General features: G+C 39.9%; 1 protein-coding gene across 1 annotated transcript in view; it reads left to right on the top strand.

Annotated features, from left to right (window-relative positions):
• The first annotated feature begins 268 nt into the window (after nucleotides 1–268).
• cog5 (component of oligomeric golgi complex 5) overlaps nucleotides 269–17,512 on the top strand; it is a 64,089-nt gene continuing 46,845 nt past the window's right edge. Inside the window, exons 1-6 of the mRNA XM_034673462.1 lie at nucleotides 269–390; nucleotides 1,687–1,826; nucleotides 2,706–2,763; nucleotides 2,927–2,981; nucleotides 4,351–4,420; nucleotides 15,576–15,696. Of these exons, the coding sequence (XP_034529353.1) occupies nucleotides 345–390; nucleotides 1,687–1,826; nucleotides 2,706–2,763; nucleotides 2,927–2,981; nucleotides 4,351–4,420; nucleotides 15,576–15,696 (490 nt within the window). The 5' untranslated portion in view covers nucleotides 269–344. The remainder of the gene's footprint in view (nucleotides 391–1,686; nucleotides 1,827–2,705; nucleotides 2,764–2,926; nucleotides 2,982–4,350; nucleotides 4,421–15,575; nucleotides 15,697–17,512) is intronic.

Genomic DNA, 17,512 nt, shown 5'->3' with positions numbered 1-17,512 from the left:
AAATATTTTCCTTTACCTTGTTTGTCACTATTCAAGCAAATTTTCACGTTTTTTTTTTTGCTTCATAATCAAATTTTTTACTTTTCATGTTTTTTTCATTTGAGAGGCAACATTTCACGTTTCCAGTTTTTTAGCTTCAGAAATAAGATTTTCACTTTTGTTATTGTTGCATCCTACATTTAAAATCATTTGAAAGGAGTTGCCTTTTTTTGTTTTCACCCCTGCCTCCTGATTTTCAGAGCTATCTTGGTGGACTTGAAACAGGTTCAGAAATTCTGTGAGTGGCCCTTTAAGCCTCGCCCCGCCCTCTCTCAGTGTACACGTCACATTGCGGAAGTGTCAACATGGAGGACGGTAGAGAAGCTTCCACGAAATCACTTCTCAAAGATGGTAAAAACTGTTTTATTGACGACGTTTCTGGTTTTAAAACGCATGTCTTTGAGTTCACTGATAAATCTGAGACATTCTTTGAAAGGCTTTGTTGAACTCCCACATTTCTGCCCTGAAAGAGACATTTGCACAGCTAACGAGCTTTTACACATCTTATTTATTTTATACGTGTTCGTCTTTCAGGAATATGTTTACCTTACAGGTGCAGAAGCGGCTGGAAACGCATCTTTATGGCTCATTGTTGGTGTAATTTGAATAAATTGTGGATTAGAGAGAGAAACTTTGAGGTTTTTAATCTTTAATGAATTAAACAACGTGGCATTAACATATTTAAGATGTATGCAGATGTACAGGTGCATATAACACAGTGAGGAGAAATTAAAGGACATAAATTAAAACCATTATAAGTTATGGAATAAAAATACTTTAGAGTTTGTGCTTTTTGAAATGAATTGTGTATCTATATTAATTCTATTTTTTGATTTTAATATCTGTTTTTTAAAAAAAGTGTCAGTTAATCCAGTCATGAACACACCAACAAACGCAGTCATTGGTTTCTCATCTAAATATCTGCAGGTAGGAGTCACTGCATGAAGAGATTTAAAGAAAAAATAGATGTTTTTAATTTTTTTAATTCTATTTTACTTTCAATAAAATCACAAACTCCAACAAAGAGTAGGGAGGGAGTTAGAGTTCCTTTAATCTAACATTTAATGAAATTGGGAAAACTTTTGGTCAGATATATGGGATACTAACACAGTCATGTGTGCCATGGCTGGACTGAATTGTCTACCTCTGGCATGTCCTTGTTTAAAAGGCTATTCTTAACTTGCTTCCCACGTGTTTATGTGATTTTATTCATTTAAAAAATACTGCAGGCTTCATTCTCCGCTCTGTGACCCAGAGAGCATCTTGAAACAGGATTAAATAGTTTTAGACCCTCTGCTACTGCAAGAACCTGCTGCATGAGAACTTCAGTTTGAGCGAGTGTGTCTCTTTAAAAAATTTTTAAAGGCAGATTGGAGATGTTGGAGGAAGATGCATCAGCTTGTAGATGCTCCGACTGATGACTTCTTGTCATGTGATCCTTGATATGGCCAGGACCCTGTAAAAGAGATTATTAATCTTAGTGAGGTTTTCCTGCTTCAATAAATTAAAATAAATAAAATAAAACTGATAACAAGACGTCTCCACACAGATTCAGTTGCTTCAACGTGGTAATAATTTGAACTGTCTGAAGTTTATGAATTATGATGATGATGGATTGAGAGAGTGCTGCTGTTTCGGTGTCTGCAGAGTGCTACACAGACTTCTTGGCGGATGACTTTGATGTGAAGACGTACACGGCTCAGGCCATCCACCATGCTGTCATCGCAGAGCAGCTGGCCAAGCTCGCACAGGGCATCAGTCAGCTGGACAAGGAGCTACACAGCCAGGTACAGACCTTTATTTGATCTTTTCATCCAACTATTGAGAACAGTAGATTCACAATACAAAAAATACACTCACGTAAACATGATGCAATTATTTATATCAACCGTAGAAAAGTTTATGAGGTGCTTTGAGAAACAAGCAAATCATAGAGGTGAGTTGGCGACAAAAGAATCCAAACAAGGCAATATGACCAGAAATCTAAAAAGGATGCAACACAGAAAACGTACAAAATAAAAGCAGCTAAAATAAATAAAATAAAATAAATGCAATAAGATAAAATAAAGGGAATTTTAGGAATTAAGAGATAAAATAGGTACAGGAAATTTAACTTGCAGCTGAAATGAACGTAATTCTTATTTCCAACTCTGTTCTTTAATGTTGCATCCATGCATCCCACACTTGCATGTTTTCCTTGAGTCTTGGTCCCTCCGTCACAGAGATACATGGAGCAACGCAAGGAAATGAAGAGAGGGAGAGAAGGAGCAAGGGCCTTAAGAGATATGAGATTTTCTTTGTCAGGTGAAGTGATGTCTGTTCCATCAAGTCACCCCCTCTGGTTGGAGGTTTTAGACTCCCCAAGACCAGATCAAACTGAGCACAAAGTGGAGTTATTCCAGGGGCAAAAACTCAGTTGCACTACGAAGAGTCAGCAGCAATATGTGGACTAAGAGATGTGGCATTTATTTGTACAAGAGGATGTGCAGAACACTCAATTTCTGTCAAAATAGCTGGGATACAATTTATGACGTGCATCTCAAATGGAAGGGTATTTGTGTCCGTTTGTGTGATGGATTTTTAATATGTTAGCATTCATTTACCTGCAGGGAAAATAAAGCAGAAACACAGATGTGGTGACCGTATATGTTTGTGCTTCCTTCTAGGTTGTGGCCAGGCATGAAGACCTGCTCTCTCAGGCGACTGGGATCGAGTCTCTTGAAGGTAAAAGCTCATTAACTCATGGTTTCTGTCCTGTTTCTCAACCTCTGCTTCAGCTGTTGCAGTTCAGAGGTTTCACCACAAGAGAGTGCTAGCACTCCTCACATGAAGTTTCTCTTAAATCAGAGTGAAAATGTGCTGAGTGGAGAACATGTTGATGTTTCAGGGGTCCTTCAGATGATGCAGACGAGGATCAGCGCTCTGCAGGCTGCTGTCGACAGGTGAATATGTTTCCCCGGGCTTTATAGCCGCCTTCTTTGTGCTTCTTGGTCCTTCTTGGTCCTTTTTCTTGAGGTTAACCAGGGTTGTTGTGTTAGTTTGAAATCACAAAGACTTGGCTTTAAAAATGTAGAAACTTTCTGCAAACTTAAAACTTTTTACATTTTTAATTTAATGCTAAAAAACTCTGCTTCAAATCTGCTGTGGGGGCAGATTAAATCAGCGGGGTTTTGCTCAGATTAACAGTCAGCCTTAAAACTCTCATCACATTCGGATGCAGATATTATAGAGACAGTTTAGCATCTGACAAAAAACAAAACTCAAAATCAAACTGGGTGCAGGAGAGTGGATTGCATGCAGGATCAAACATTAAGTAAACGGGCAAAAATGCGCTTCTTTAGTGTTAATTCAATAAAAGTGTTGTCCTCGTGTTCTTACCTGTATATCCTGCTCATCTACATACATGTCACCCGATGCAAAAACGACCAAACTGTCAAAATAAGTCTGCAAATATAATAAAACACATTTAATACAGGCAGGCGCCATGAACCAGTCAAAGCAGCGATACATGCATGCAATGATTGTGTCCCAGCCAAGTCCCCATGACTATGATCCAGCCTGTTGCCTCTTTAAAGACGATGGATAAAAACCCAGAGATGGCATCACTGTCACAAACTGAAGCAGTATCATGTGCTCAGTTTTGATAACAAACTTAATTTATTGTACCTGAAACAGTTTTTAAAATGTCTGCAGTGAAAATGTTGTGCACATTTCTCACAAGGCCAAACGGTGATAAGAGCACCGAGGGCACTGAGAGTGTTTTTTTAAACTAAATTACCAGATTCATTCATACTCTATCTAGATTCATGAAGTTTAATCTCTTTATATATTTATTAAATTTTCCACAAATATTTGTAATTTCAAGATATCATCAGTTATTTGATTGACCGGCTTATATCCTGGGATTTTGTTGTGGTTGTGTTTCTTAAGAAAGGTGAGGTCCTTTTGTCTTGACCTCTCCTGACACACCCTTCTTATTTCTTTTATAATCAGATCTTATTGTGCAAACAAAATAAAACAAATCAATAGATTATTGTGAAACAGCACATCGTAACACCTCCCTGTGGCTCTGAAATGTGGAACACACAGCCAACGGAAATAAAATGAACACAAGATTTAAAGACTTTAAACAAAAGAGTTAAAGAGGCGGCTGAACCTTGATGTAAATATTCACCCTCTGCTCTTCTTTTTGTATCACTACAATTAAAAAGTATACATTACATTTGTCTTGTTTTCAGAACTTTAAAAAAGAGGTTTTATAATGACTATTTTATTTGACAATAAAAACGTTAACCTTGAACGTCTTTCCAGGATCAGGACAAAGATTGTCGACCCGTATAACAAGATTGTGGCGCGGATCACTCAGCTGGCCAGACTGCAGGTATCACACCCCAGAAAGACAAGATGGCGCAGGCCATATATGATGTCATTTTTCATTCCATATATTCCGAGTTTCATTCCATATATATCGAGTTTCATTCCATATATATCAAGTTTCATTCAATATATTCAGACTTCATTCCATATATATCAAGTTTCATTCCATATATATCGAGTTTCATTCCATATATATCAAGTTTCATTCAATATATTCAGACTTCATTCCATATATATCGAGTTTCATTCCATATATATCAAGTGTCATTCAATATATTCAGACTTTCAATCCATATATTCAGACTTCATTCCATATATATCAAGTTTCATTCCATATATTCAGACTTCATTCCATATATATCGAGTTTCATTCCATATATATCAAGTGTCATTCAATATATTCAGACTTTCAATCCATATATTCAGACTTCATTCCATATATATCAAGTTTCATTCCATATATTCAGACTTCATTCCATATATATCAAGTTTCATTCCATATATTCAGACTTCATTCCATATATATCAAGTTTCATTCCATATATTCAGACTTCATTCCATATATATCAAGTTTCATTCCATATATTCAGACTTCATTCCATATATATCAAGTTTCATTCCATATATTCAGACTTCATTCCATATATATCAAGTTTCATTCCATATATTCAGACTTCATTCCATATATATCAAGTTTCATTCCATATATTCAGACTTCATTCCATATATATTAATTTCCTGAACGGCTCCGAATTATAATCATAATGAATGATTATTATCATTATTTGACTTTTTTGTGAGTATTATTAGTTTAATTATCATTAAAGTGTATATATATATTTAATAAATATTATATTTGATTAATGTATTTTTTCATTTCTTTATTTAATTTGAATTGAGCTTTTTTTTTTATATACATTTTCTTTCTCGGCTTCACATCGACAAGCACACACACACACACACACACACACACACACACACACACACACACACACACACACACACACACACACACACACACACACACACACACCTACTTTGAATGTTCATAGATTTGAAATCTGTGCCAGTCACCATTGTAGTCGTCTCCCTATGTGATTGTGTTTGTGTCTTGTAATTCCAAAGAAAATCGACGGCGTGTAGAAGAGTGGAGCAGCGTTCGTCTGCCTGCATGGAGGCTACAGATTAGTTTTGCGGAGAGCTCCAAGCTGCTGCGTGTGCTGCTCAGTTAGAACGAGACTGCAGCTCTTGTGTTTGTGCAGCCGAGGGGAGTCATGATTAAATATTGATGAAACAGCGGCTGTAAAAAGGTCACTGTGATTCTGAGGTCTCTCTCCAGGGCTAATGGCTCTGTGTCTCATCCCTGGCTCAAGTCTTCAGTGTGACTCAAGCAGCAGCTGATCGTCTCTCAGGCCTCAGCCTCCTCTTCATCTATCTCACATGTGAATGGAAACACTTCTTTCAGAGAGATCTCGGTATCAGGGCAGCCTCTTAAGAATAATCCATTATTACTGCATCAAAGAAAAGCCATGAAATTCCTCTACTGGACCGTTGACCCCTTAATATAACGATTAAATCCTCTAAAGGGCCGCGCTGTCATGATGTGCCTCAGTGAGGACTGAATGAGGGATGAGCATTTCAAACTTAAATACTGCTCCATTGAAAAGTCGTCCTTTTATTCTCTCTGTGCAGTAGTTGTTGTAGACTTCCACCAGATCCGCTGCGGTCCGTTTCTGTGCTCTCTCGCCCGTCAACACCCACCAATGTGTTTTCAGAGCGCAGCACGGAGCAAGATCTCTGGACAGCTGGAGTTATGTGACCGAGGTTTTCCCGCAGTAATTACTGAATCAAGGATTCTCCTCCTCCTCTCCTCATCCATGTTGTCTTTATGGTCCTCTGAAAACCTCTGACCTGTTGACTCCAGGCCTGGCGCCGCTCATCATGAAGAGTTTGTTGTTGTAGTTAAGTGAAATATGATCTGGTGATAACACAGAGTGTTTTATTCTGAAAATTAACCAGATATTTTCATTTTGTTTTGGTGCCTGACTTCCTGTCCCGCTCCATCTGCTCTGTTGAGATTGACGCGTTGTGCTCCGGCATCTGGCAAAAATAGAAGTCTTGTGTATCTGATCTGGAGGGCTCCGACCTGCAGAGACACAGAGACACAGCCGGAACGCAACCGAGTAGATCCAGTGGAAGTTAACACATTGACTACAATAGAAACCTATCAGATCCAGTGCTGTGACGGAGTGGAGACAGATCCGAATCCGACAAAGTTTAGTCTTGACCTCAGTTTTGTTTTCTATTTTTCATTGTTTTGTCAAAGTTATATTTTTGGCTTTCTTGGACAGTGATTACAGCAGGAAACAGAAAGAGAGTGGGATGTGACTAGCTCATGCTCGAGGACTTAAGCTTCTGCACATTGGGCGTGCAACATAGCCCATAAAGACGGCGCCCCTTCAGGCTGACACAGTCTCTGCAGTTTTCTGGCTCTGAATCTCAAATAACCGCACTTGTTTGAGGGATACCTGGCATTTCTTCTTCTTGTGTTTTTAGGGTTAGGGTTAGCAGTGTGCAGACAGCTTTCAGACCGTCACTGACACTTATTGTGGTAATCAACAGAAGCCCTTCCCCACTTCTCTTTGTCAGACTTTCTCACTCCATCGTCGTCCCTCCCTCCATCAGCCGCCTGTTGATCTCGGTTATTCTCTGACTACCATCAGACGTTGTGTTTCTTTCCCTCCGTGTTGAACTGTTTCTTCCTCGGAGAGAGAAATGACCTAAACAAGCTGCTCCTCAAATCCTCTCCTCACTCTGTTTTGTGTGGATATTTCATCTCTGCACACACTCGTTCGTGCTGGAGTTAGAAAAGCAGGAGTCGCTCCATGGTTACCTTAAGCGCTGGCATAGCAACCTTAAAGCAGTGAGAGCAGATCTTACCAACCAGATTGCTTTCAAATCAGGTCTAGAAAGGAGAAAATTTTTATTTTTTGTGCAGAAAGATCTATGTTTTTATGATGTAGCTCAGCCTCTATTAAAGGTGTTTGGATTTTAACCGTAATCTTATTGAAAATTGAAAAAACAAACACAGCTCTGAAGTCTGTTGTTGTTGTTTTTTATCTCCCACATGAGCTTGGATATTTGACTGGGAATCAATCAATCAATCTTTATTTATATAGCTCCGAATCCTCTTTCTAAATAGAGCAGGTCTAGATTGTACTCTATGTTCTATCATTAACAAAGACCCAACATCAAGACAGGATTAGATCCAGTCCCATCTTACAGACAGGACTCAGTTTGATCTCATCTTAATCCACCATGAACAGAGCACTTTGCAGCATTTAGCAAGTTACAGTGGCAAGGACAAACTTCCTTTAACAGGCAGAAACCTCCAGCAGGACCAGATTCATGTTAGACACACATCTCAGGGTTCCCACGTGTCCTGGAAAACAGTTGACCAGTTTTCCAGTACTGGAAAACACCTGGAAAATGGGAGAAAAAGTAAAATGTCCTGGAAAATCACATATAGTCCTGGAAAATTATTCCAACATGGCTGCGTTTGACCTGACCCTATTTACAAAACACATCCCCGTTCATTGAAAGTTGAGTGCACGCAGTGCTGGAAAAAACAGCGACACTGCACAACTTTTTTCACATCTTTTCTCCTTCACTTCATAATCATGCATTCACAGAAAACGGGGTATATTGTTTATGTTTTATGGTACATTTGGCTCAATTACCGTACTCTAGCTCAGTTGTTCTCAAAGTGGGGTCCTGGGACCCCTGGGGGTCTGCGAACCATAGCCTGGGGGTCTGTGAAATAATTTGAATACATTTCTAGTAAATCATAAAATTGTGCTGTGTCATTACAAAACAGCATACACCATTGTTATTATACCATTTGGTGGCTCGAAGGGATATGTGAGTCTTGTTACTGTTAATTTTCTGAAAGCGTTTAAGATCAATTACTTGAAAAGTATAAATGTTGTCATGTTGAGTCCACAAGGAATGAAATGACCCTCTGTTTTAAAGTATACAAGTGGGATTTACTTGTTTCAAATTGAAGTGTTATCTGTTTATCACTATGGTACAGGTCTGAAGTATTTACATTGATACGTTTTACAATACAAATAGTTCCAAGGGCAACTAAGAGTGCAAATGGTAGTAAGCATGTGCTTTAGTGATGGGAAGTTGGGCTCTTTTCAGAGAGCCGGCTCTTTTGACTCGGCCCCCAAAGAAGAGCCGGCTCTTTCGACTCCCGAACGGCTCTTAGTTTAGGATCTTTTGTAGCCGTATATTGTACCTTAATTTTGCAAAAACTAATGGTTTGTGTTGAAAACCCTTTTACGTACAGTGTTTTTATGAGAAGACTTATAATTGCCCAATTGTGTGCATTTATTCTGTTACAAAATCATTCTCACCCTAAACCAAGGGTTATGATTAGGGTTATGGTTTTGATTAGGGTTAGGGTTGTAGTTAGGGTTAGGGTCAGGGTTGGGGTTAGGGTTGTGATTAGGGTTATGATTAGGGTTATGGTTTTGATTAGGGTTAGGGTTGTAGTTAGGGTTAGGGTCAGGGTTGGGGTTAGGGTTGTGATTAGGGTTAGGGTTATGATTAGGGTTATGGTTTTGATTAGGGTTAGGGTTGTAGTTAGGGTTAGGGTCAGGGTTGGGGTTAGGGTTGTGATTAGGGTTAGGGTTGGGGTTAGGGTTAGGGTTGTGATTAGGGTTGGGGTTGTGATTAGGGTTAGGGTTAGGGTTGTGATTAGGGTTAGGGTTAGGGTTAGGGTTGTGATTAGGGTTGGGGTTGTGATTAGGGTTAGGGTTAGGGTTGTGATTAGGGTAAGAGTAAGGGTTAGGGTTAGGTTTGTGATTAGGGTTGTGATTAGGGTTAGGGTTGTGATAAGGTTTAGGGTTGGGGTAAGGGTTAGGGTTGTGATTAGGATGAGGGTTGTGATTAGGGTTAGGGTTGTTATTATGGTAAGGGTTAGGGTCAGGGTTGGGGTTAGGGTTGTGATTAGGGTTAGGGTTGGGGTTAGGGTTAGGGTTAGGGTTGTGATTAGGGTTGGGGTTGTGATTAGGGTTAGGGTTAGGGTTGTGATTACGGTAAGGGTTAGGGTTAGGGTTGGGGTTAGGGTTGTGATTAGGGATAGGGTAAGGGTTAGGGTTAGGGTTGTGATTAGGGTTGTGATTAGGGTTAGGGTTGTGATAAGGTTTAGGGTTGTGATTAGGGTTAGGGTTAGGGTTATGATTAGGGTTAGGGTTATGATTAGGGTAAGGGTTAGGGTTGTGATTAGAGTTAGGGTTGTGATTAGGGTTAGGATTAGGGTTAGGTTTAGGGTTGTGATTAGGGTTAGGATTAGGGTTAGGGTTAGGGATGTGATTAGGGTTAGGGTTTTGGTTAGGGTTGTGATTAGGGTTGGGGTTGTGATTAGGGTTAGGGTTAGGGTTGTGATTAGGGATAGGGTTGGGGTTAGGGTTAGGGTTGTGAATAGGGTTAGGGTTAGGGTTGTGATTAGGGTTAGGGTTGTGATTAGGGTTAGTGATTGGGATTAGGGTTATGATTAGGGTAAGGGTTAGGGTTGGGATTAGGGTTAGGATTAGGGTTAGGGTTGTGATTAGGGTTAGGGTTGTGATTAGGGTTAGGGTTGTGATTAGGGTTAGGGTTGGGGTTAGGGTTAGGGTTGTGATTAGGGTTAGGGTTGGGGTTAGGGTTAGGGTTGTGATTAGGGTTAGGGTTGGGGTTAGGGTTAGGGTTGGGGTTAGGGTTGTGATTAGGGTTAGGGTTAGGGTTGTGATTAGGGTTGGGGTTAGGGTTAGGGTTGTGATTAGGGTTAGGGTTGGGGTTAGGGTTAGTGATTAGGGTTAGGGTTGTGATTAGGGTAAGGATTGTGATTAGGGTTAGGGTTGTGATTAGGTTTAGGGTTAGGATTAGGGTTAGGGTTGTGATTAGCGTTAGTGATTGGGGTTAGGGTTATGATTAGGGTAGGGGTTAGGGTTGTAATTAGGGTTAGGGTTGTGATTAGGGGTAGGGTTAGGTTTGTGATTAGGGTTAGGGTTATGATTAGGGTAAGGGTTAGGGTTGAGATTAGGGTTGTAATTAGGGTTAGGGTTGTGATTAGGGTTAGGGTTGTAATTAGGGTTAGGGTTCTGATTAGGGTTAGGGTTACGATTAGGGTAAGGGTTAGGGTTGTAATTAGGGTTAGGGTTGCGATTAGGGTTAGGGTTGTGATTAGGGTAAGGGTTGTGATTAGGGTTAGGGTTGTGATTAGGGTTGTAATTAGGGTTAGGGTTGTGATTAGGGTTAGGGTTATGATTAGGGTAAGGGTTAGGGTTGTAATTAGCATTGTAATTAGGGTTAGGGTTGTGATTAGGGTTAGGGTTGTGATTAGGGTTAGGGTTGTGATTAGGGTTAGGGTTGTAATTAGGGTTGTGATTAGGGTTAGGGTTGTAATTAGGGTTGTGATTAGGGTTAGGGTTGTAATTAGGGTTAGGGTTGTAATTAGGGTTAGGGTTGTAATTAGGGTTAGGGTTGTGATTAGGGTTGTGATTAGGGTTAGGGTTGTGATTAGGGTTAGGGTTGTGATTAGGGTTAGGGTTGTAATTAGGGTTGTGATTAGGGTTAGGGTTGTAATTAGGGTTGTGATTAGGGTTAGGGTTGTAATTAGGGTTAGGGTTGTGATTAGGGTCAGGGTTAGGATTAGGGTTAGGGTTATGATTAGGGTAAGGGTTAGGGTTGTGATTAGGGATTGGGGTTAGGGTTATGATTATGATTAGGGTTAGGATTAGGGTTAGGGTTTGGATTAGGGTTAGGATTAGGATTAGGGTTAGGGTTAGGGTTAGGATTAGGGTTAGGTTTAGAGCCAGAACTAAACTTAAGCATACAGAACCAGAACCAAACTCATGCAAACAGAACCAGAATCAAAGTCAACCAGAATCAAAGTCAACCAGAATCAAAGTCAACCAGAATCAAAGTCAACCAGAATCAAAGTCAACCAGAACAAACCAGGACCGAACCAGAACCGAACTAGACCCGAACCAGAACCGAACCAGAACCCTACCATAAGATCAGAACCGAACCAGACTGAACCAGAACCGAACCGGAACCGAACCGAATCAGAACCGAACCAGAACCGAACCAGAACCGAACCGAACCAGAACCGTACCAGAACCAAACCAGAACCGAACCAGACTTGAACCAGAACCGAACCAGAACCGAACCAGAACCGGAACCGAACCTAACCGAACCATACCAGAAACGAACCAGAACCGAACCGGAACCGTACCAGAACCGAACCAGAACCGAACCAGACCTGAACCAGAATCGAACCAGAACAGAACTGAACCAGAACCATACCAGAACCGAACCAGAACCGAACTCAAGCAAGCTGAACCAAAACCAGAACAAAACTCAAGCAAACAGAACCAGAACCAACTCAGGTTAACAGAAACAGAACCAAACTGTAGCAAACATTATTAACGTCCTCAGGTTGGCATTGAGAAAAATCAGATGCCTCAGCTTGGATGGGCTGATCTGATTTCTCCTCTCAGTGAGTATTTGCCCGGTCTTCAAGAAGACTCTCTCTGAAGGAACAGATGTAGCCAGGATACACAGCCTCCCCTCCATCACCTGTATCCTATACCGTCACATGTGATTGGCCGCATGGCCGCCATGCTGACCAATCAGAACAAAGTTCTGCTGTGAGCAGAGCTGGAGCTGAGCACTTTGAGAGCTAAGCAGCGAAAGGAAAAAACTGGGAGCCGACTCTCTCTTGATGCGAGCCGGCTCTTCTGATTCACTATAAAGCATCGGCTCTCAGAGCTGCAGCTTTTGATCATGACACATCACTAATGTGCTTAATCTGTGTTACAATTATGAGGGGGCCATGGACAATTTTCTCACCTGTAAGGGGTCCCTGGCTCCAAAAAGTTTCAGAACCCCTGCTCTAGCTAGCAGGAGTGCAATATCCCGATAGTGATAACAAACGGAACAAAAAGAGCGACACAGCTGCTCAGAAACTCCACGTTGTAGACATTGCTGATCATAATAGACATCGCCATGCAGGAAGACAGTTTAAACTTTTTAAATATCTGAGAGATCTTCAAATACAGAGTGCGTCTTTACACCGGTGAGATTTTTTCAGAGTTTATGGTAACTCAAATAAAATAACGTGACATTTGCTTTGTTTCATATCGACCACTTAGCAGGATGAATATCATGATTAAGCAGGTATATTGTGAGTTTGAGTTGAGTTGACAAACATTTGTAGCCATTTTTGTCATTCAGTTCTATTTAGGTCATTAAAGCACTGATCCTCTGATCATTATTATTATTTAATTATTTCAGTAAGGCAGCTTCCTGAGTCCTTTGCAGGCTCTTTTGTTTTTTTCTTAGCTCATTTTATATTTTTTGAGAAAAGAGAAAGCTGAGATGTTGCCCATCATTGTTACTTGGTTGCACTAATAAAGTGAAGTGCTGTACATCTGTGGTTGCATTATTCTATTATCAATTTGCCATAATTTTTAAGTATGTAAGAGATGATTTCATTGATAGCCATAGACTACATGTCTTTCAGTGTAGACTTCCACTGAGAGGAACATATTAGACTATTTAGGAACTAAATTAGGAACTAAATTTAGACGGTCATACCAGCTTGATCATCAATGAAAATGTCCTGGAAAATGATCTCTGGAAAAGAGTGGGAACCCTGCATCTGCTGAGACTGTGTTGGAGAGAGGGATAGAGGGAGATGAAGAGAGAGAGAGAGAGAGAGAGAGAGAGAGATGATAGTGGTGAGACGGATAGTAGTAGTTGTAGCAGCTGGAGTCTGGCACGTCCATAGCAGCAGAGATCCAGAGGAACCTATGAGACAAGGGAGCTCAGGGACTCTGGAAAGGTCTATGGTTAGTAACTTTAATGGGACAGGAAGAGTTAAAGTAAGAGACAGGCAGAGATGAGAGAGAGGGAGAGACAGGATCCCAGTGTGTAGCAGCCTATAGCAGCATAACTAAGAGCTGGTCCAAGCCTGATCCAGCTTTAACTATAAGCTTTATCAAAAAGGAAAGTTTGAAGCCTACTCTTAAAAATAGAGAGGGTGTCTGCCTCCCGGACCCTGACTGGTAGATGAAGAGACGAAGCCGTAAACTTCTGTTTCTCTAATTGGATTACTTATGAGGTGCATTAAGCGACTAAGGGATAAAGAGTGTTAATACGGGCAGATGTGGCGTCTCTCCTGTTAACACAGCTCACAGCGACAGGAAGCCGTCTTCGAGCAGATGGTCTGTTTTGCTTCTTTGCGTCTTTATGAAAGTGAGACTGTTTCAGAACCAGTTAGAAACTCCTCTCAGTGCGTTTAAGATTAAACCAGATCAATGTATCGTTCAGAGGCTGAAGTGCTCCCTTCAGTTTCACATGATGATGAAATCACAGAGTAAGCCTTACTTCTTTTTTAAAGGATATATTCTCTTCCCACATGATGTCTGTTATTTCAAAGGCCCCAGACTTTCCTCTAAACGCTGGCAGTCCGCCCAGCATGAAACACTCTCTGTGAGCTTGTAGCTGGATGAAACACGTAACTTCTGGGGCTTCAGTGTCAAAAATAACATGCTTTACACTAAACCTTACAGTGGACTGTCCTCTGCAGAGCTCCAGACCTTTTCATAATTCATACTTTCATCATTTAAAACCATTATGAAAGTCACTTAATGCGGAATACTTGCAAAGTCTCAAAATGCTTGCAGTGACTCTGAAGCCTCATGACGCAGAGATTTCTTCATACGCTTTCACCATGTTTGTAGATTTAAGCATGCATAAAATGCAACCCTAAAAACATAACAACACTAATAACACTCTGACTGAGCACAGGTTTGAAGTAGATTTAATTTATTCTCATAGAAAAGCAAAGTTTGTGCACAGCAGCGATGAAGATATTTAGAGGATGAGACTTTTCTGCACAAACCACATTTTTATTTTACTTTAAAACAATAACTTTCTTCATTTCTTCACAATTTCTGTTTGTAAAGCTGATTTCTTTTTTTCCTGTTAAAATGTATTTGCATAACAAAAGACAAACACAGAAAGACAACTACAATGGTGACTGGCACAGTTTCATAATTCCGAATATTCCAAAAAGTTGGAGGTACAATGTGTACAAATGTGTGTGTGTGTGTGTGTGTGTGTGTGTGTGTGTGTGTGTGTGTGTGTGTGTGTGTGTGTGTGTGTGTGTGTGTGTGTGTGTGTGTGTGTGTGTGTGTGTGTGTGTGTGTGATTGTGGATGTGAGGCAGAGAAATTTCTGAAGGGTGCTCTGGCAGTGGAGGTTGAAGGAAGTATGGATGGGAGGGAAGTGAGAGTAGAAGGGTAGAAAGAATGATGATGATAATAATAGCAATAATAATACAAATAATTATAATAGTGAAATAATAATATTATAAATAACACAAAAAATAATAAATTATAATTATGACAATAAAATTATGATATTATTGACAATAATACAAATATGAGAAAATATGAATACCTTTAATAATATGAATAACAATAATATTAATACAAATAAGAATGATCATAATGAAATAGTAATAAAATAATGATAATAATATTAACAATACTACAAATCATAATATTGATGATAATTATAATAATAATAAAATAGTAATATTATCATAATAACTGTAATACTACTACTAACAATACTGATGATAAAATACGATAATAATAATACAACAACAATATTAATTGCAATAATAATAATTATAATCATAATAATAAAAATGGTGAAAGAAAAAAATTAAATTAAGAAACTCAATGAAAATTAAAATAAATAAATAAGATTAATATCTATAATTATCACTACAATCCTTTTTCTTTTGCATCATTAATAAGTGCAGGACTGCCACCCCCCTCAGACCAGAGCTGAAGCATCCTCCATCATACGATCATTCCTGTGTCCAAAGGAACATAAATCAGTTCTGTTTATTGAGTTTTTGTTTCTTGTTTTGAAGTTGTTTTATATAAATTGTTGCCTGTGGCCCTAGGAGTCACTCCAAACTGCTCCCTGACCCTGAGGAGGGGGGTAAACCTGTTCTCAGTTGTTCCCCAGACTTGGCTTCACAGTCTCACCTGAGCATGCATCAGTATTTATGAGTTGTGTTCCTAATAGGTGGCCTGTGACCTGCTGCGGAGGATCATCCGGATCTTGTACCTCAGCAAGAGGCTCCAGGGGCAGCTGCAGGGGGGCAGCAGGGAGATCACCAAGGCTGCTCAGAGCCTCAACGAACTCGGTAAGAGCATGCATATATTAGCTTATTGATGTTTTGGCCCACACCTCGTCATCATACAGCATACCAGAAAGGAGGGCAGAGCATCTGAGCTGATGCTGATCTGTCACTTTGATGAACAATGCAAAAGGTTCAATTTCAAAAGTTTGTGCTCTCATCATCAGGGTCCCTATTTTTATATGTTTAAAAAAGTGCCACTGGCCAAAGACTGGTTAGCAATTGCTCTCCTTGGTTGTCAAAGGAAACCTGGCAACAAGCAAGCGTTCCCTTCCTCTCTGGAGCTGATGTTGGAAATCCCCGCGCTCCTGTCACCTGATGATTATTTGTTGCAGAATCAGACGCGGGGGGGCTGAATGTTTGGCTACGATAAACGTACTAGAGAATTGGCAGACTGCTCTCGAGTCTGCAGTGTTGATATGTTTGGCTTTGTGCGATCTCAGGAAGAAGATATCTTACAGCGGCTTCAGCTGGGACGATTGAAAGGGCTGTTGACCCTTAAATCAGAGCCGTGTCAGCTGCAGGGTTCACGGCATCCTGCTCTGGGGGGGGACGCTCGACAGATTCAACACTATCCAGAACCTCAACAGGACGAGAACATAAACACACAAAAAGATCATTACAGCACTTTGCCAATTTAGGAATATTTTGAACAGCAGAAGCGAGCTGCACGACTCTTACATGCTTTCACATCATTTATTGTTTATGTCTTTTATTCATCTATCGCTAAATCAGATGACCTGAACTTTACTCTTGAAGTGAGACCAAGCTCTGCAGCTAGACCTCCAGCGTCCTCACCCCGGTGTTCCCTTCTTTATATCCTCTTTAAATTCAGGAACCATCTGAGAAGCTTCAGATCTCAAACACCAGTATTAATATTACTGAACTACTCCTCTGCAGCTCCTGTAGTGTACTGTAGAGTCTGGTGTCATTGGGGAGAGTTATGCAGCAGCTGTTTCTGCATATAAAAACAGGGTTTGTACTGCCTGGAAAAACCTGGAAAAGTCTGGAACTTTTTTTTCTCATATGTTTATTGACATTTTGTTAAATACGGGCAACACAAAACCAAGACAGCACACAGACAGAGTGACACACAAGTGTATACAAAATTAATATATGTATAAATAAATAGCAAAATAAATAAGTAAATAAATAAATAAGTAAATAAATAAATACACAAATAAAATAAAATAAATAAAATGAAAAATGAACAAATTAAATTAAATAAATACAATTAAAAATTAAATAAGTTAAATTAAAAATAAAAATAATTGAAAAATAAATAAATAAATTGTTATTGGTCAGTCTGCCGCCCTCAACATCACTTTTGAAAATTGCCAAAATAGGAAATCACCTAATCAGGGATCTCAGAGAAGTCCAGCTCCTGCAGATACTTGAAGAAGGAGTCCCACATCCTGTGAAATTCCCTCAGGGAGCCTCTCACTAAGTGTCTGATTCTCTCCAGCTTCACAAAGTGAAGAATGTCCTTCCTCCACAACATATGGGAAGGAGGTGTGGGGGATTTCCATTTAAGCAATATTCAGCATCTGGTCAAAAGAGTGACGAAGGCCATGAAGGTGAAGGTGTACTTTCGACAGCACGTAAAAAATATTCTCCCAGTAGGAATCTAAAGCGGAGCAAGACCAGAACATATGACCATGGCTGGCCGGAGCCTGATGACACCTGTCGCAAATTGGGTCAATCAATATCTTTGTAGATTCTTGATAGTTTAACCTTTGTGAAGTGGGAGCGGTGTATTTGCACTGAATCAGTCTGTGTTTGGCACAGATTGATGATTTGTGAACTTTATTAAGAGCATCCT

Source organism: Notolabrus celidotus, chromosome 21, assembly GCF_009762535.1.
Source record: "Notolabrus celidotus isolate fNotCel1 chromosome 21, fNotCel1.pri, whole genome shotgun sequence".
NCBI lineage: Eukaryota > Metazoa > Chordata > Actinopteri > Labriformes > Labridae > Notolabrus > Notolabrus celidotus.
The sequence above is the reverse complement of the archived record's forward strand: the minus strand, read 5'-3'. Positions and strand labels throughout refer to the sequence as shown.